Source organism: Epinephelus moara, chromosome 22 (assembly GCF_006386435.1).
Source record: "Epinephelus moara isolate mb chromosome 22, YSFRI_EMoa_1.0, whole genome shotgun sequence".
NCBI classification, from domain to species: Eukaryota; Metazoa; Chordata; class Actinopteri; order Perciformes; family Serranidae; genus Epinephelus; species Epinephelus moara.
The window spans coordinates 12842745-12863330 of record NC_065527.1 but is presented as its reverse complement, the minus strand read 5'-3'; the positions used below and the strand labels follow the sequence as shown (position 1 = coordinate 12863330).

The 20586-nt window shown below is 41.9% G+C and overlaps 1 protein-coding gene across 1 annotated transcript in view; it reads left to right on the top strand.

Moving 5' to 3' along the window:
• Positions 1 to 14158, top strand: part of rims3 (regulating synaptic membrane exocytosis 3) — a 47734-nt gene extending 33576 nt beyond the window's left edge. Inside the window, exons 3-7 of the mRNA XM_050034476.1 lie at positions 8553 to 8694; positions 8782 to 8894; positions 9430 to 9531; positions 9648 to 9787; positions 11824 to 14158. Coding sequence (XP_049890433.1) covers positions 8553 to 8694; positions 8782 to 8894; positions 9430 to 9531; positions 9648 to 9787; positions 11824 to 12036 — 710 coding nt within the window. The 3' untranslated portion in view covers positions 12037 to 14158. The remainder of the gene's footprint in view (positions 1 to 8552; positions 8695 to 8781; positions 8895 to 9429; positions 9532 to 9647; positions 9788 to 11823) is intronic.
• The last annotated feature ends 6428 nt before the right edge of the window (positions 14159 to 20586 follow it).

The following is a 20586-nucleotide window of genomic DNA, read 5'->3' as shown; positions in this document are numbered from 1 at the left end:
ACTCCGAGCTCCCTCCTGATGTCCGAGCTCCTCACCCTATCTCTAAGGCTGAGCCCAGCCACCCCACGGAGGAAACTCATTTTGGCCGCTTGTATCCATGATCTCATTTTTTTGGTCACTACCCAGAGCTCATGACCATAGGTGAGGGTTGGGACGTAGACGGACCAGTACATCGAAAGATTTGCCTTCTAGCTCAGCTCCCTCTTCACCACAAGGAGGAGCTGGTACTTGATATTTTTTATCTTTCGGCAGTCAGGCTAACTGTTTCCCTTTGGTTACAGTCTTTATGCTAAGCTATGCTAACCGCGTGCTGGCTCCATCTCAAAAACTTAGTTAACCTGTTTCATCAGGACTGTATGGATGTGGTTTGGTCATATTTGATTTACAGTGCAGAGGATGTCATGGACAAAGATACATTTTATAGTGGATGACTCAGATATTCAACTGTATTTTTTCAAGCCAGTGTACAGCAGAGGAAATGCACTGGAGAGGCCGAAACTGCGTCTGCGAGAGCATACAGTATGGCCAGTGGGGACCATCCAGAACCTGAGCTGCTGAAAGTAAACACCGACTGGTGGTGCCTGTGCTCAAACTGCCCTCCGATGCCAACATAAACTGAATCATTCAGCTGTGATGGATTTCAGCATGGGCAGGTTTTGTTGGATACCATAGCAGATGCCAGGGGAGTCTGTGTGTGTGTTACTGTGCATTGAAGTTTTAATCCTCACTCCTGATAGCACACACTGAGGAATTTATTGCTTCAATTGCAATCATCACTGATTGGACATCCACATAAAAGGTGGCAAATTTCCCCTTTATGTGTAAAAAGTAGGGATTCACTGATTTACTGATCACGTGCTGAGGTATTGGCCAGTATTTGCCTTGTTTACTGTCAACGGCAGACAAGATGACATTCACAGATGGCAGGGGTTGATGCTTTCTGTTGTGTCACATCATTTTTGTACAAGGAAAAAACAGGGCTCAAGATGAATGGCCACAAACTTAGATTAATGAGCAGGTACAAAAGGAATACAATGAAAGCTCTGTGATTTCACTGTTGTGTGACGAGTTGGCTTGTAGCAGCCGGCGTCACATCACCAGCAACAATAGTGAATGTATTTGGGACAAACAAAGATCTCCCCCGGGACACCTTGGGACAAAGGACACAGTAAACTCAAGATCATTGCGAAGGAAGACGCACCTTATTGTTTCCTTTATAATACTACATAGTGGACAAAAAATCTGTGTTAAAACCGGCAGGAGAAGAGCTAGTTAACGTTAGCTCTAAAGCAGGATTTATTTGTTGGCTCTAGACAAAACCTATGCACGCGGCCTACTCTGTGGTGAGCATTTATAGTTGTACGATGGTGTGTCTGTGTGTGTGGTACACCTCCAAAACACTAGCTGGCGGTTCTGTGATACAACATGCTAACGTTATTAGCATAAGCCTGTGACATTTGAAATTGCATAAATTAGCCTAATGGCTAGCGGACTTTCATCTACTCATATGAAACCAGGATAAATCACACACTAGGGGTGTGAAAAAGTATTGATATGGCAATATATCGCGATACTTGGCCGCCGAGTATATTATCGATTTTTCAGCTCCTAATATCGATTTTTTATGAAAATAATGATTCATGTTTAATTTAGATGCGCTGTGAATACAGTAGGACCTCCGCGCCTCCACTCCGGTAGATGACGCGGAAGAGCCACTGCTGTGCGGCGCAGCACATTGCTGTAGTAGAGGCAGCGCGTGGAAACACTTTGGATTCCAAGTCAAAAAGGGGAGTAAAAGCAACGAGTTGGATAAAGAAAATGCCGTTTGCAAGCTTTGTCTCGCTGCCATGAAATATTGTGGGAACGCGACAAACTTGAGAACTCATCTAACAAGACACCACGCCGAGGTAGTAGCACAGAAGCAGCCGCAAAAACGTGTTCAGCCAAACCAAACTACGCTGGAAAACTATGGCGTAGGCTACGGCGTAGGCTACACCTCGACACAGGGCCTACGCTGTTGGTTTAAATCCAGCTTAAGCAGCTATTGGCCACGACTAAGTGCTGACAGAGGTTGCACTGAGTTGCATTATGATGCGTTCAAGTACTACTCAGTAAAAATGACAGTTGAGTGAAGACAAATTAGAATGATCTCATGATGTGTTTAATGTGATCTTATCTTAAAAATTATTGTTTAAAGATATTTTTCATGTGAAAGTTGATATTAAATTTTGTATGTTTTGTAAATTTGTATGATTGAATTTGTACTAATTCAAAGATAGTGTAATAAAGGGCTTAATTACTTTAGAACAGTTTTTTATAGTGTAGTTGTCTTTGTTTCCCTGGCACAAAAGGGGGAATAGATAACAAATATAAAATACACAACAATGTAAAAACATCAGTATTAGTAGAGTGTTATTTTAAACATCTGTAGCAGTATTGGCCCAGAATTTTGAAAATGGTGCATCCCTAGTAAAAGGTGATGTCCTGCCAGCTGAACTGGAGGCATTACTTTCTATTTGTAATATAAATGAGTTTCCTCAGGCTGTTGATGAGCAAAGCAGCTGGTCACACTCGTTGGTTAACAGGGTTATATTGTGTTTTAACCAGGAACGTCTTGGAGGGTTAAAATCCATATGCATGAGTTTTAATTTGTAAATATGATGCATGTAATTCCTTGTACCTGCCATATAAAGTGCTATAATCTGTTTAAAGTTACATGATGCTTTGCAAGATTATTGTAGAGAAGTTTAGTATCTATTTTTATACTATAATTCTATAGTTATGCTATACATATAGTTATACTCTACCTATCTCTATCTGTCTATCTATCTATCTGTATACACAGTGAATCACTGAATCACAGGCTATGCTCTTATGTAACTGTATGATATGTGGATACGGCTCTGAATCACTGATTTATAAGCCGTTGTCCTACTTCTTCTACCTTGAATCCTCCTTTTGTCCAAATTTAGCAGGCGTCCAGCGGTAAAGATAACCACAACAGATCTTTCATCTCCAACACTCATGCCTGGTTACTGTTGCTATGCATGGTGGATCGTTGCCGTCACCGGTGCATCCAATAGGCATGTCAGCGCAGCCAGGGAGTCTAAAAACAGCATTCTATATTACAGCATATAATGAGAAAGGCTTCATCAGTGTTCTCTCCAAATGTCAGAGCAGCTTTAATGATCTACTGAGCGCGCACGCACGCACACAGAAGCTGTGTATCATGTGCAAGTGTGCGTGCACTCGCAGTGTGTGGCTCTTTTCTGCATTGTTGGCGTTTTCAGTAATCCCACCTTTCTTTATTCCCCTCCCCTATTAATTCTCTCCACTGAAGCTATTAATTCTTTCCATCCTGATCACTTCTGTCCTCCTCTCATCCTAATCTTCCTCTCTGTCACTTGATCTTGTCTTATCATGACTATCAAACATGTGGCTCGCATAAGTAGTTTCAAAGAATGCCGCAGGTTTTTAGACATGCAACGAAAGTTTTGTGTGTGTGATCGCTCCCCTCACATTTCTGTGAGAGTCATGAGAGTGTCTTCAGGGACTGAGGTATTGCTCATCATAGTGAAGCCAACAGGAGACACTTTTAATAGCCTTGTAGCGCACAAAGAACAAGAACCCCCCCTCCTCTGGCACGGTAAAGCACAACAGCTTATGTAATGTTGTTATTTTAGCTGCTCAAACGGCATATATGTCAAACCACCTCTAATTACTCCTTCCAGGATGTGTGTGCATTTGATGTTAACACTGTATAACAAAGTTAGTTCAGCAGAGGGAGAGGAGGAAATACACTGAATAATTTAGATGGGATGGACTGGGAGAAGAGACAGAAGTTGTGTGACAAAGACGGACTGCGGCCAGAACTATAAGAAAGAGTGATTTGGGAATGCACATAAAGCAAACAAAGGATCAGTGCATGTTAGCGGGTATGTATAGGAAAAGGGGGGAGCAAGGATAACAAAAAAATGACAGCAAGCTAACAAAGAGCTTTAATAAATGAAAGAAAGGGTGATTGGAAATTGGATTTGAAGGCAGGGAGAGAAAGAGAAGTGGTGGCTGATTAAGGAGACTCATGGAGAGGACAATACGAGCGAGTAAAGACACAGAGAGAGGGGAAAGGCTTATGAGCGAACACACCAGCCGGGGCTCTTGGTGCAATGCAGACGGCATTGCCATGGAAACGAATGGAGGGAAAGCGCAGACGAGGAGGAGGGGATTAAATAGGAAGGAAGAGATCACTGCTTCACACCAAGGTGTAGAGAGGAGGGGTGGACAAATGAGTAACAAGTGTGGATATAAAGTTAAATGAATAACTACTTGATAGCTCAAAGATGGGTTCACAGTTGGGGGATGACCCACATTCTTAAAGTATTGTGACAGATTCACCATCATTATAAACACATTTAACCATCATGACACTTAGATCACACATACTTGTAGCCGTAACTCTTCCTGAGCAGCGGGCCTGTGTGGTTCAATAACGAGCCAGACGGGTTTCAGGTTACTGTTGCAGTGATGGTGTTAGTTTGTGTTTCAGTCAAAAGTGCAGGAGTTTGGTGACATGTTGCCTCGAGAAATTAAATTTATAAAATACTAAAAAAAGGAGACCGGAGACGAGCCTGTCGCCATGGCGCCATTTGTCTCAGGTGGCATTGTCTGGGTCCAGATCCGAGGGCGGAGGTTGTCATGGCAGCAGGAGAGCATGGAGTTTGTCTGGGTGTGATGCTGCAAACATACACACTCTTTCTCTCAAACACACACACATGCACTGTGTGTTAGAAATACTCTTGACTACAGGGTTATAAATAGAAGGCGGCAGAAGGCAGCACCCCTCTCCTCATTTCTGCACCCGTGGGACCCCATCATTCTCATCTTCCTCTTCACCCGTTTCTCCTCGACGCTTGCATCTATTTGTCCTCTCTCTTCTGTTTCAATCTTGATCCCCCTCTCAAAGCCCTCGCTCCTCTTGTGTTAAATCTCCTCCTTTCAGCCCCCCAAAGTCTCATCAAGTGGCTTTGTTTGCTATCTGTTTATCTCTGTAGTGATGGTGATGATGCGGGGTGTCTGCGGTTGTCATAGAGATGAGATGGGCACGGCGAGGATGCTTAATGAGCTTGGAGTTGCTTAGTCTAATGAAGTGGGACGGCTGTACCTGGGTGTGCGCTTAACTGGCAACAATAAGCAAGCGCTTGTTAAAAGTCTCCTTTGGTGACTGCACCATTCATCTATCTGTTCTCCTACAGAGGAGAGATGTGCGAGTTTCTACAGCAACTGCAGTCATAATGAGCTGCACGGGTGCAGCAATAAAACACAGGAAGTTAGTCTGCTTTTCTTGTTATTGCTTTGTTAACCAGTGATTTATCCCCAAATTAACACATTGAAGGAGAAAAGTTAGAGGCGTCTGTAAAAGCTTTAAAACATTTGCAAGAACTTAAACCCCTACTGCAGGACTTCAAAAAATGTGGCAGCATAGAAAGCTCCTGTCAAAAGGAAGTCCTGGGAAATAAGTCGGAGACTTTGTAGAGGTCTTTATAAAGCAAGCTTTGCCGACACGACGACTCACAGCAGCTTTCTCATCCCCTTGTTTGAGTAAACTGTCACCGTGTTGCCCCGACTGCTCACGTGCAGACACTGTGTGTGTGAGAGTGTAAATGTTGTACAGAGGTGTAAATACACAGACACTAGTGCTATCTAGTGTCAGCATGCACTTGTGTGTGAATGTGTGTGTGCGTCTCTGTAGATTATTGTGTTAAACAGTTTGGGGAATTTGAAGTTTTTATATTGTTTTATTGTTTACAGTTGTAGATGTCGCGGAAAATGAAAGTGTTTCTTTTTATTTGTCTCTTTTGTTTTACATCTTCTTCCCTCCTACTATCAGCTTCAGCCTTTACAGCTGGGGTAGGCCGTTTTATTTAGGCGTCACTGGGCAAAAATCCCACAACAAACTTTGAGCATATTGTAATTCAACAAAATTTACCCCATGACCGGAGACTTTGAACAATCAAAGACCATTTCAGAGAGAGGTCGTCCCCATTGTCTGTTTTACAAATGCAGATACGTTTGCACGTCCCTTCAGTGAAAGCCTGATTCAGTCAGAGACAGTCTAAAAGACAGTCTGACAATAAAGGGATGAAGAGAAAATGTTGCCAATACTTTAACCTTCTGCTAACCGGAGCCAAAAACTCACAACTCTGGCATTAAGTTCACGTTTATGTCACTAATGTTAGCTAGAGTCTTGAATTATAATGTGTCCTTCGCCTCACTCCCCGCCACGACAGACCACAGTGTTTCCCATAGATTAAGAGTGCGTGTATGGCAGTAGCTGACTCCAGGGGTGGACAACGGACACCGACAGCAGCCTGTGTGTCCTTTTGTATCATTCTGTGTCTCTAAATTCAGAGATTCTTGTGGGTCCCTGAACGCAGCACAGGCGGAGCTCCACCATTTCTGTTTTCCTCAGCAACAGTTTGTGACTTGTGGGGTGGATGATTGGTCTGTCGATCCATTCAAAGCTGATCAGATCCGATTGGTAGATGAGAGGAGCAGCTGCTGTGAGTGAATGCAAACTTTTAGACCCAGCAGAATGAACAGTAAAGTTCAGCTTCAATGCGCCTAGCAGTCTTCTGCTCTGTCTGTGCCTCGAGTGTGCTCTGCTCTTCAACAGTAGTGCTTTTAATGAACGGTCCAGCTTCAAAAAAAGACAATTTCTTTGTGGCGGCAGAAGTTTTAATCATGCCGGGCCACTGAAAAATAAATGAATGTGTGGGAAAGCCTTGTACTACCTCTCCAGGAGGAGGCCGGGCCAGCAGCCGCAGCACCACAGATCCAGCTAGCGCAAACCTGCAAGCCACCACAGTTGCCGACCAAAAGTCCATCTCCAGAGCTGCTGCCCACTTTCCTCCCAACGAAGCAGTCCACAGTGGCTGGGAGTGAGGCAGAGGGACCATGGAGTGGCTAACTAGCTAACTCTCATTTTAGGTCTGATAAACAGAGAGCAAGAGATAAAGGGGCAAGGAGGGGTTGAACAAATTATGTCCATGGTCATCTAGTGGGAGGGGCTTAGGACAGAGAGAGGAGAGCTGCAGGAGGAGGATGTATTTTTTTTTTTTTTGCCTTTTACAGATTTCTGCAGACCCTAATGTTTTAACTCCAAATACCAATTTGCATCCTCTTGCAATGCACATACTCAGTGTGTGTATATACAAATGTAATTCATGATTCCTGTGATAAATGCACTCATTAGGGCTGCAACTTAGTATTATTTTCATACATTTCCTTTAATCTGATTAGTATTTTCTTGAACAATCAATTCAGTTTTTTGGAATATAAAATGTCAGGAAGTATTAATTAACTCTTGTTATAATTAAATTAATAAAAGAGAATATTTGGCACTTTTGCTTGAAAAATTACTGCGATGATAACTTTAACTTAAAAATATGTCAGTACCTCAGTGTGTGTTTGTGTCTTTGTTGCCCTGAGGTGCATCAGTGAGCCTGCAGTGCCTCTTTGGACCCTGGGAACTCTGGGTAATGTTGCAAGAAGAATAGTGGAAACAAAATATAGGAGTGATGGCAGGGATAAGGGAAGGTCTGTCTGCCAAAACTGCACGAGTGTGCAACCTTACATGTCACATCCTGAACCCAAATCACATCGACTGTGCCTTAGTACTTTGAACTCAGCATGTCAAGTCACACAGAGATACAGTGTGTCATTACAGGGGATGATGCCCTGAAAGCTTCTTGTGGGGTTAGCAGCTTGCCAGCTCGCTCCTGTTCTCCTAGCGTCAGCAGAGCTGTAAAGCCTAAATACCTTCGCCTCTCCCCCCTCTCAGCTCAGCCTCCTGACTTTCTCTCTACGCCACCGCTCGCAACATTGCTCAAGCTGCCAATTTGTGTGTGTTTCTACCTTGCAAGTCAGGCTCAGGAGTCCCCCTTTGAAGCTTATTGCCCCCCTGCTCAACAGCCATTGTGAAATGGGCTTTACGTGTTTAAAATGGGCTGTAGTAATACCTGCGAAGTGGAGAGATTTTCCAATAGCGCAGGGACGTCCCAGTGGAATTTAGGTGAGATTGCCTTCTTGCTTGAGTGAACTTGTTTCAAAATAAATAGTGGAGAGATGGGTGTTCTCAAGGCTACACTGAATTTTCCTTATTTCTGGTGAGACGTTTTAAAAAAGCAAACGTAGTGGATATTTCCCTGTACAGCTTATCTCGCAGACTTAAAATGTTTGACAGACACATCCATCTTTGCTCTGTTTTAGGTGTGTTTTTAAAAACTCTGTACCAAAGAAAGCATTCACGGAACAGTATGAGAACCTCTCGCCTGAGGAAACATCTACTTTTATCTGCAGAACAAGATATGTAGGGTTCAGATCTTATCGTATTTGCGCCTAAATGTACAGGAAGAACATCCCTCATGTAGATACTGGCCCTGTGTAATACCTGACTTACTTATCAGACAGACTTCCTCTGATTATTACGCTTAGAGGATAATCCTGCTGAAGTAAGGGCACTTAAACCAGGAGCTTTGACCTCTGTTTTTCAGATGGTGGGACGAAGAAGCTTCGCAGCACCATCCGGCGGAGCACAGAGACCGGCATCGCCGTGGAAATGAGGAACCGGGTGACACGGCAGGGCAGCAAGGACTCAACTGACGGCAGCACCAACTCAAACAGCTCCGACGGAACGTGAGTATCCGAACCGCAAGTCATCCACCCATCTGTGCACGTTCAGTATCCATCCGTTTTATCGTTATTCTGTTTCTTCTCGCTCAGGTTTGTCTTCCCTACCACACGCCTGGGGCCTGAGAGCCAGTTCAGTGACTTCCTGGATGGACTAGGCCCCGCTCAGATCGTAGGCCGGCAAACACTAGCTACACCCCCCATGGGTAAGTCAAGAGTGAAGTCGACCAACAGCGCCATCTTTTCCTGTTCAGTCCATCTCATTCTCATCTAGATTCCCATTGTGATTTCATGTGATTCTTTGCACTCATGTAGAAGCAAGATTTAAGTGTGTATAACAACGGCAAAACAGCATCACTTTTAATGTATCATCAATCACACAATCATAGATAACTAAAGCTGTAATATGTGAGGATCTAATGTTGGACTGCAGGATGACAGAGAATCAAAAATGCAGCCATATACTAACACACAAACTGTTAGATGCACAGCAGCATCTAGGAATACTGCACAATACTCGTGTATTCACTCAGCACGGATGAGGTTATTCTTGCATGAGGTATGAATCTTTCATGCAAAGGTCATTGCTTGTGAAAAACAACAGAGCAGAGCTCCACCATACCTGGTTGTAAAGACAGACTCACAGCACTGTGTCGCCCTCTGCAGGTAGATATTGGCTATTACAGCCTCAGTTGGTTCTGATTATTGGGTTGCTATAGATGAATTGTTTGTCCTCTACAGGGGATGTCTATGTAGGCATGGTAGACAGAGGAGGGCAGCTGGAGGTGGAGGTCAACCAGGCCAGAGGGTTGATCCCAAAACCAGGCTCCAAGAACATACCAGGTACTCTGAACTGACTTCACCCGCTGCATTAAAATTCAATTGGCTTTGACCCTTTGTCCGAGCTGTACGCTTGTGTAGGAGTTTCACTGTGTTGTATGTTGTCGCTTTGAATGCAGCGACTTACGTGAAGGTGTATTTGCTGGAGAATGGCGTGTGCCTGGCCAAGAAGAAAACCAAAGTCGTGAAGAAGAATCTGGACCCCACCTACCAGCAGGCTCTGTTGTTTGATGAGAGTCCTCAGGGCAAAGTCCTACAGGTATGAGATTTCTCTGCCTTCCTTCCTTCATTTCTTCAACATTTTTTTATTCCTTCTGAACATTTCTATACACAATACACATAACACGATTGAATCCTTCTGTTGTGGCAATTATTATCAGGCATTAAAATATGTTTTCGCACCTGTTAAAAGATTTCTAGAAATTCGTGAAACAGTGGCGTTGTCACTCACTTTATAGTAAAATGTCCCATGACATGGACTTGGCTTTTTCATTAGTGAATTTGTGTTTTTCTGCCCGAGTGTAGTCTTTAAATAAAAGGAATCGGAACATTTTATATTTGTCCCTAAAAACAAGGTGCACTCAGCAAGAACATTTTAATGCCTACAGGAAGTTAGGTATGAGAAGGTATTTATTTATCATTACATTTAAGATTTGTGACAAAGTAAGCAACAATCAAAGATAAGAAAACATCCTAATGTATTGTTTATGACAGGAATACTTCACCCCACAAATGACCATTTGTATACCAGTTACTCACCCCATGTTACGTTGAATTTAAACGAAGAATACAAAACTAGAGAAAATTCTTAATCAAGTGAAGTCAAAGGGGTGTGCGTTTAACACAAAACCTTACCATTTAAAGCTGAGGTATAAGTGAAAGTGTGCTCTCTTCAAAGCCAGACTCCATTAAAAAAAACATACATTTTACCCCACTGAACACTGGTAAAATTACTGTTTTTGTCAATGGAGTCTGGCTTGAAAGCGCTGTCTGGTTGGGAAGCACTGAGCATACGACTGGATAAATGAGACTTGGATTTTACTGCAGGAGTTGTGTGAGAGTTTGTAAATGATTGTTTCAATGTGGTTTTGCCATTGTTTAACATGGAGCCCTGTAACTTAAATTTATCAGCGATTAACTCCGCTTTTGGATTCTTCACGACTCACATGTGACCTCAACAATTCTGTAAGGGTTCACACTCACACAGAGTTTAAAGCCTGCGACTCCGAACCAGTCAGTAAGAACTGAGGAAGCTTCTTAGGTCCTGTTTATATGACAATGATTTCAACCGAAAACGGTAAACGTTAGTTGCGTTTTGGCCAATCGTTTACACGACAGCGACATTTTGGGTGCCTGAAAACGCAACATTTTGAAAACCGGTTCCAGATTGCAATTTTTTGGAAACAGCACTGTCTCCGTTGTCATGTAAACTTGCAATATGCAGTTCCTCTGAAAACTGAGACTTTTTACACATGTGCATTCCAGTCAGAAAATCGACCATCACAAAAACAATGGCGGACTCCTGAGCTCAGTTTGTGCTGCTCACCCTGTTGAATTTATCAACACTTCTCCATGTGCTGCTCACCCTGTTGAATTTATCAACACTTCTCCAGTAAAGTGTAGATTTACTGTAGCAACTCCACCTTGTCGTCCGTCCAGTCAAACGTTCGTGTGGTCGCCGTTTTGTTTGTTTATATGTCACCGCTCTGTAGAAGGAAGCGCGTGTTGTTTGATTACAAAGTCACACCGCCAACTACTGGCCTGGCATGTGTACTACAGCGGTTTTGGTCATTTTTGTGAATCCGTGTGCACGACAATTGTTATCAAAACGTTATCGTCTGAACGCGGAACTTTTTTCAAAACAAAAATGAGAAACAATTCAGTTTTCAGCGGATTGCTTTCCTGTAAACATGGCCTCAGATGAGAGGTGAAACGTCTTCAAGAAACGCAAACAAGTCCAGTTGCCTACGATATAGCACTTATGATCATGCAAAAATAACAAAGTTCTCTTCACAAATTTGACGCAACTCTGGGTGAGTAATTGATGTACAAATAATCACTTTGGTAATCAGATATTGTATTTATAATTGATAACTAGAAAAGAGACTGCACTGATGATTCAAATGTTACTGAGTCCTGACTGGTGCCATAAGCATGTGATCAAACTCACTTCAAACCAGTTGACACACAAAAAAGAAACCTCTTAGAACCTTTTCTAACATTGGCAAACAATAAATAATTAAACAAACCATATCTTAGTGTTATATGTATAATTTATTCTGGGCCTCTCTGTAGGTAATCGTGTGGGGGGATTACGGGCGTATGGACCACAAGTGCTTCATGGGAATGGCCCAGATCCTTCTTGAGGACTTGGACCTGTCTGCCACAGTCAGCGGCTGGTACAAGCTGTTCCCTACCTCCTCTCTGGCAGATCCCAGCATCGGACCCCTCACCAGACGCCTCTCCCAGTCCTCCCTGGAGAGCGCCACCAGCCCCTCGTGCACCTAGACACCCAGTAGACACGCACATGCACGGGCACAGGCAGAGTCATGCAGACACGGACACACGTACTGTATATACACAACGACTGTATTAGAAGTGCAAGACAGGTAGGCATACACACACATACACATACACACAGATAGATGCAGGTAGACACATTTGACATACAGGTGCAAATACCCGATCTCATCCACATGAATACACACACTGACACTACGTCCATACTCTCACACACTGATCAGTATTTTAGTTGAGAAAACCGCGAGCAAATCCAACTTGAAGTAGACTTACGTTACCAGAACATGTAGCATTTCTCGCCATCCCATTTCGACATCTCCTACCATGACACAGCGATCTGCCGGGTGCCATATTCTGCATTCCAAGGTACCAGATATCCGTGGCACGACTCATCCCAGGGCCATCCCGATGCCAGTTTCTAAACTCTCTATGCCAAACTAAGAAAAAAAACTTTATTTTTTAAAACCAAAGCAATTGTTATTGTTGTTCTTATTGCTATAGGTCGTAGGTGAACTAGTATACAATATTAAGTATGGATATGTAGCAGAGTCAATGACTTAGATGTAATGCAAAAAAAGAAGATACACTCTACACACACGGGCTGAGAACAGCAGGCCAAACACAAACACACCTGGGCAACAGGCTTGGATGTTCACATAATGGCTATTATGTGAGGTAGCAGCACTGCTATTCTATAATTTTCACAGGGCAGAGTTTATATATAGATATACATATATATATAAATAGATAGTTAAATACTTATTTGTGTTTATGTATGTATCGGCTGCATTCTGCATGTTTGCTTGCAACCCTTGTAGAGACATTTTGGAGTGCTTCGATTTTTTTATTTCGCTTGCCTCGACCAATGTAACACGAGTATAGCGCCACTTTATTTTGCAAAACAGCACTGCACTGAGTTAGGGAGAATGATGGGTGACGGGGGGAGCGCTATCATCGCCATCTGCAGAAGAAGAGAACAAATTAGTCAGCCAGCTACCCATTCACTGATGAACAAAGTTTCTGATCCTGCCTTCATGTTTTACAGTAAAAGACTGTTGCACCACACAGGGCACGCAGCACAAAGGCAGTCTGGGATATGTGTTCGGCTCCAGTCTGGGGCTCTTGTGTTCCACATGCAGGGGGTGCCACAGTCACACTCTTTCTCTCTCTGTATACCAGCACCCAGACTTCCTGTTGATTTCCCTGTTTCGATGTCATTTTATTTCTTCCTGATTTATAAAGGGGGGCTGGAAGTTTGCCTGTGTCTCACATGCAAACACACACACAGCTGGTACCAACTTTAACCCTCCTACTTTCTCTTGGGTCACCCCTCTGCGTCAGACTGACTGTAACTAAACCTGTTGTAAATGTTGTAAACACGTATTCCAAATGAGTTCTTCTTTTTGATATCTGACTATATTACGCCAGTGTTACTTTTCTAGCAGGTCGATTGTGAACCTGCCATGTACGGTAGTTTCAGGTGCAACATGCTCCTCATCATATATCCTGTCAGGCAGCATCATTGTGTTTAAGATAGCACTTTACTGTAATATGTGTGTTATGTTTATGAATCACAAACATGCAGAGGTCGACCACCTGTTTATTTTTTTTATTTTTTATTTGGTCAAATCTAGTCTTTTAATCGAGTGCCAGCATGGAAATGTAACTCCAGTGTGAAGGACAGCTGAAACAGGTCAGTTCTGCCACTGATTTTCGACATCTGAGCAATCGTGATCGTAAATTATTTGCAAAAAGCTTCAATCTTTTACAACATAAGCTCTTAAAAAACACAGTTTTGTGTAAATAGGTACATTTCACTCTTGAAAACGCATGTCTTGAAGGATAAAGACATGTGTCCATAATTATATATAATTATATATAAAGAAAATTCTTGTGCATTTTATATATTTAAAGTTTCTTCTTTAAATAAAAAACAAAATGTTTTCGTTAAAGGTATTCTATGCAGGAATTTCCCTAATAATTCCTTTCGATTATCACATGAACGACTAGAAGTGCGATGCGCTGTATTTCTGCCTCTGTTTCCTTATATTCTTATTATTTTGCTTTGTTCAGGACATTGTTGGGCACAGCGCACAGGTGAGGTTAAAGGGAAATTTTGGTTTATTTCAACCTGTCTCCTATCGTCCTAAATTTGTTTCAAGTGACTAGTGACATAGAAATAATAGTTAGCATGTTAGCCATTAGCCTAGATACAGCCGGGGCGCATAGTAGCGTCAGACCTGTTAAAACGTAAGTGAACGGGCAACCTTCAAGTGCAAAGTTAGTCCACTAAACAAGCTTTTTTTCCACAAAGACCGCCTCATATCGTTAGGATAAATGTCAGAGAACATATAGAAAACGACATGTAAACGTGTTGTCTTACCTTACCGGTGTGCTGCCATGTTTGTTTACCATTTAGCTCTGCTTTCCAAAGCGCGGCCGAAATATCGCGAGAACAAGCAGCGATCTCATACCGTGCCTGAAATCTCGCGAGCTCTAGATAAAGCCCAGCTGGATACTACTCCAGGTGGAGGTGTCTCGTCCTCGGTCACATCCAGACCTTGAAAATAAGGCTGCAACCGGTCCCATTCCTTGCAACAGAGGCATTCCTCTTCTGTGGGCACTGGGGCACAGCATTCACAGGTACACCACCAATCTCCAGAGCTACGCAGCCTTGCAGCAGCCATTCCTCCTCTCTCGTCCTCTACCTGTTGCGCCTCTCTCTCTCTCCTCCTCCGTTCTTCAATTTCACGAAGCTCTTCGTCAGTGTATTCTGGCTCAAATAAATAAGGGCGGCCATCAAACTCTGCAAAATCAAATTCCTCCTCCACAAAGTCGAAGTCTGGCAAAAAGTCAGCCATTATTCTATAAATCTTTCATAAAATAAATGAATGAACTTTTCAGGCTACTGTCCGGTTCTGCCTTCCAGCTGTTGCTGCTTGTTCTCGCGAGATTTCAGGCACGGTATGAGATCGCTGCTTGTTCTCGCGATATTTCGGCCGCGCTTTGGAAAGCAGAGCTAAATGGTAAACAAACATGGCAGCACACCGGTAAGGTAAGACAACACGTTTACATGTCGTTTTCTATATGTTCTCTGACATTTATCCTAACGATATGAGGCGGTCTTTGTGGAAAAAAAGCTTGTTTAGTGGACTAACTTTGCACTTGAAGTATGCCCGTTCACTTACGTTTTAACAGGTCTGACGCTACTATGCACCCCGGCTGTATTTAGGCTAACGGCTAACATGCTAACTATTATTTTTATGTCACTAGTCACTTGAAACAAATTTAGGACGATAGGAGACAGGTTGAAATAAACCGAAATTTCCCTTTAAGACTTTATAAAAAGGTAGTGACCAGGTGCCATACCGTGAGGAGGAAGCTACAAAAACTGCAGACACAGCAAAAAAACAAACCACAAATACAGCGAGCTCATTCCAAAACATCAACTGACAATTCCTGCGTACTATACCTTTAATGTTTAACTTGCACAGTTACCAACATCACTTTTTTCTTTGCATTTAAAGCATATTATTTTGCATTTAAAAACACAAAACAAGGTAAAACTGACCTGTCAGCTGTTCAGGTAAAATGTGCAATGGTTGAGTCTTCACTGATGGCAGAGGAGCAGCAGGGCAAACTGAGCTACTGGTGTTTACTGTTTTCTTTAAGATGAAAGTTTCATCATTCTCTTCAGTGGTTCAGAGTGTTTTCAAATCTGTCTGTCTTGGGACCAACGTCCAACCTTGTGTACGGATAAACACACCAGAGTCATGTTTTAGTAGTGTTGTTAGCAGAGATGACAGTCTCAAGTTATAGGCTATTAAAAGCGTGTGCGTGTTTACGAGCTCACATTTGGTTTTATCACCGCCATATGTTGTGTCGTCTGCTAAGAACTGTGTAGCTCACGCCTCTCTTCATCTTTCGGCAAAAAGGGAAACTCCGAGGCACTTTGTCTCGTCAGCACCTCAGACCAACAGAATTCACATTTCAGCGCTCTTTGAACTTTGGATAAAGGGATCTCTGGCATTCTTGAATCTTTTTTGGGTTGGGGGGTGAAGGATGATGGTCATTTTCTTGACCCTCCCATCGTGTATACAATCCTTTCCCCGAAGAACCATCAAGGTCTGGGTTCCAATTTCTTTTTACCTTTTTGGAGCTATTCCTTGCTGGATCTGTAACTGTATGGTCATGTATATGAAGTGATTTTATGTACCTTGTTAATTTGTATCTATCTATTTTTGTGGACAGCTGGCATGATGTAAAAATAAGGACTTATACTCTTGGTATTTGCACACATTCTCTTCAGTGCGCACCTTTTGTGTGGACAAGAAAGCTTGGTTGATGACAGAGAAATGGAAAGAATATAAAGAATATCTAAAAGAACATCCTATATAATAATGTTTAGTCCTTAGTAGACTCTTTAAAAATGCTGCCACTTTGAAGCTTATATAAGACCCTATATGTCCCTTTGCTGTACGTTGAGTAGCCCTAAACATTAAGAGTTCTAATGATTGAAAGCAGAAAAAGAGACAATGCAAAGAGATGTAAAATTATTCTGTAAGGAGTGTTTCTGCAGAGAGCATATGCCAAATTTGTCCAAATCTTTTAATTCCTGCAACCAAAAGGAAAAGTTGAAACATTGCCTTTATTAGAAGTGTAGTGTGGGTGTGTGTCTTTAAATGAGATCCATTTATTGTACTGTGTGATGCATAATAACTATCAGATAGATGTGAGTGAGAGAAAGATTTAAATGTGTAGATATTTATTAAAAAGCCACTCATACACCGATCAGCCAGAACATTAAAACCACTGACAGGTGAGGTGAATAACATTGAGCATTTTGTTCCAATGCATTGTTCTGCTGACAAACCTTTGGTTCTGGCATTCATGTGGATACCACTTGACGTGCTCCACCCACCCAAACACCGTTGCAGACCAAGCACACCCCCGAGCAATGGCGGTGGCCCCCTCCACAGCAGGACAATGCTCAAGACATCGACCTGGCCTCCGAATTCCTCAGATACCAACTTGCATGAGTATTCGTGGTACACGCTGGTACAGCAGAGACACCACTAAACCACGGTGGGGCCTCCATGGTTCAGACTTGGCCCTGACTTGTCGAGACATGGACACAGGATCTCTGGGAGTGCCCTGTGGTGTCTGGCACCAGGGCGTTGGCAGAGGATCCTTTGAGTCCTTTGGGTTATGAGGTGGGGTATCAGCACGTCCCACAGATGCTCGATTGGATTGGGATATGGGAACTTTGGAGGCCAGGTCAACACCTTGAGCTCTTTGTCACATTCCTGAACAGTTTTTGGGGTGTAGCACGGGGCATTGTCCGGCTGGGGGGCCATCGTCTTCGGAGAGTGTCATTGCCACGAGGGTTGGTACTTGGTCTGCAACGATGTTCGGGTGGGTGGAGCGCATCAAGTGGTTTCTACATGAATGCCAGGGCCCAAGGTTTGCCAGCAGAACATTGCATTGTACCAAAAATAATGGATGTTATTCACTTCATCTGTCAGTGGTTGTGGCTGATCGGTGTAAACTCAAGTGGTGGACCACAGCGAGGAGCTTTTAAAGATCAGGGTTTTCAGATTTGAACATTAGCACCTCTCGTCATTGCATTGACCTTAGATTAGAACAAACTGACTGTAGTATTACATGATCAACATGCATTGTCTCATCACATTTGATTTATTTCAACACTACTGTTTTAAGGTTGCGTAAGGAGAGGTAGAAGCCTCACAAGCAGCAGGGTTAATAATGGCAGGGCAGAGTTAACGTGAAGGTAGCTGCGTGTAAGCAGGTCGCTGACTTGTTGGATTAATCAGAGTGTCCATTAAAGACACTTTGGCAGTTTGGAGCATGTAGAGCTTGATACACAGACGGGTAAATATAGTGTTAGCTTGGGTTAGGCAGTTTCTGGCTCAGCTGAGGTGTGAATGTAAAGGCTGAGGATGCTTTGGAATGTAAACTCATACTCTTGCTTGCTTCCCTGTAAAATCCACCACCCAACTTTTATCGTGTGCAAAACTTTTTATACGTATCTTCAATCGACCTGATTCGTCTCTTGAGTGCTACGTTGGAAATGTATTTTATTTTTGTAAGGAGAGCGGTATTATTCAGAGAAGGAGGAGAGAGAGTCAGAGAGGCAAAAACCTGCCTTGAGATTTTCGCGAAAATGAGGGCTTGTTCATTTTACAATGGCCTTATTTTGTGTAGGAGACATTGCTTCACTATTGTAGCACACAACTGAAAGTTTTGACAAATGTATTTTGCTTGAAAATATTGTACCGAAGTTATATATGTGTATATGTATAGTTTTATGAATGTATTTCTTAATCCTTACACCAGGACTGAGTGTAATTTTTTTGTCATCTTGTTTGCTATACCGTCTCTTTGAAGACTTTCCAGGGACCTCGCCCGAGTTGGTTCGGGCAGCCCCGACTTTTACCGTGCTGTATACTGTATGTCTTATTCTTTGTGTGTTCATTTTAAAAAGAACAGCTCTGTGGTTGAAACAAAGCATGAATTCTGTCTGGCGAAATGCTTTTTTATTTATTGAAATCGCCACGATGACTTTCAAGCTGAAGGATTGCTATTCCCCTCCTGTACCGATTAACTCGATTTTATCTACCAGGCTGATGGAATTGTTTATGATTTTTGTACTTTGAACTCGAAAACGTTCGCCGCATGGTTACTCTGATGATTTTCTTGTATTTAATCTTTACGATGGTATGATTATGATGATTATGATAATGACACGTGATGAGAGAGTCAATTAGACCCAGTACAATGTCATAGGGAAATCACTGAGATGCAAAAAAAAAAAAGCTGTATCTTAAAGTAGCATGGACTTAGCTTTCCACCTTCTCTTCTGGCAATAACTATTGGCTGTAGCCTGTTGCTGAGGCCTTCACCTTTGGCCTCGGCCTCTTTCTCACTCATTAGGTCGTAGCAACCTCAGGCTGACTCTGCGTCAGCCCGCCACCACGACAAATATGATAAAAAGTCAGATCACATTCACAAGCACTAGAAGCAATTTAGACTCGACAGAGCATGAGATGCATTGTGAATAACTGCTATTTGACAATAGCCCCCATGAGCAACACATTTTTATTTTTAAAATTTTTAATTGACTTTCTTTCTCTAATGAAGCATGCATTCCAAATGTCTGTTTGCCAATGTAGCAGCTGTCAACGAGAGCAAAACAGACGCTGATTGGAGTTTTTGCTGCTGAATATGCTAGTTCGTCTTCATCCGTGTCTATAAATGTCGGTAATCACAGCACAAGTCTCCTGAGTAGCCATTCTGTCCTTTTAGCTGTCTGTCAAACTATATTAAGGCCACTGTAGCTCCCCTCCCCACTATCAAGACAACCTTCATCTTATCAAGCCCAGCAAAGCACATTTGTAACGTCCAAAACTGAGGTAAATCTATGACGTGATTTAATGGACCACAGTGATACTCCCAAGCACACGTAGTAAATGGATGCAGTGGAATCAAATCTGAAGACGGATGGAAGAATCTGGTGAAATAAAACAAAACATTCAGCCCAGTTAAATTGGATTGCTGGTGTTGGTAGATGAGCGGTTGTCTTTTCTTAACCGGCCTTAACCTTTCCACAGTGGAGCGTTCACAGAGTAAGTTTTAAAGGGCAAAGCATAGCAGACCGTCTGATGAGAGGATGCTTATAAAGAGGAAAAAGGGAGCTGTAATTTTATACCTGTGCTTTGTAAATGTTTTCTATGTGCAGTATTTGATAATGTAAAACTGGTATTTTTGTGGTTTGTACGCTGCAGAATTGATTACTTAAGGTGCACGTAGTTTTCTAAGAAAATAGAACCAAATGGAGGAAAAAAAAAAGATAAATTTCTGATTCAGAAGCCTGTATTTGCATGCCCTTTGACATCTGGACGAAAAGTCAATAAAGTTTATTTGAATCACAAACATTTGTCAATCCTTATTTTGGTCTATGTATGAAGCCCATTTCCAGCAATGATATTTAAAAAAAAAAAAAAAAAAAAGATCCTGCAAGTCCGGTAATGAGAAATTCTCAAAATGATGACTTATTCATCTTAGAATAAAGACTTAGTACTCACCTCAAAATGGTGACCTATTTATCTTGAAATAATGACTTAGAATTGCAATATAATGAAAAACATTCACAAAATAAAGAAAAGCATTCTCATATTAATGATTTGTTATTCTGAGTTATTTATTATTTCGAGACAAGTAAGTAATTATTTATTATTTTATTTTATTATTTTTTTAAAAATAAATTATTTTGAAACATTTCTCATTATTTTGAGATAAGTAATTATTTATTTTATTTATTTTTATTATTATTATTGTTGAAAAATGTCATTATTTTGAGATAAGTAATTCAGTATCTATTATTATTTTATTCATTATTATTTTTGAAAAGTTTCCCATAATTTTGAGATACTAATTCATTATTTTGAGATAAGTATTTATTTATTATTTCATTTCATTCATAATTATTTTTGAAAAAAGTTTCATTATTTTGAGGTA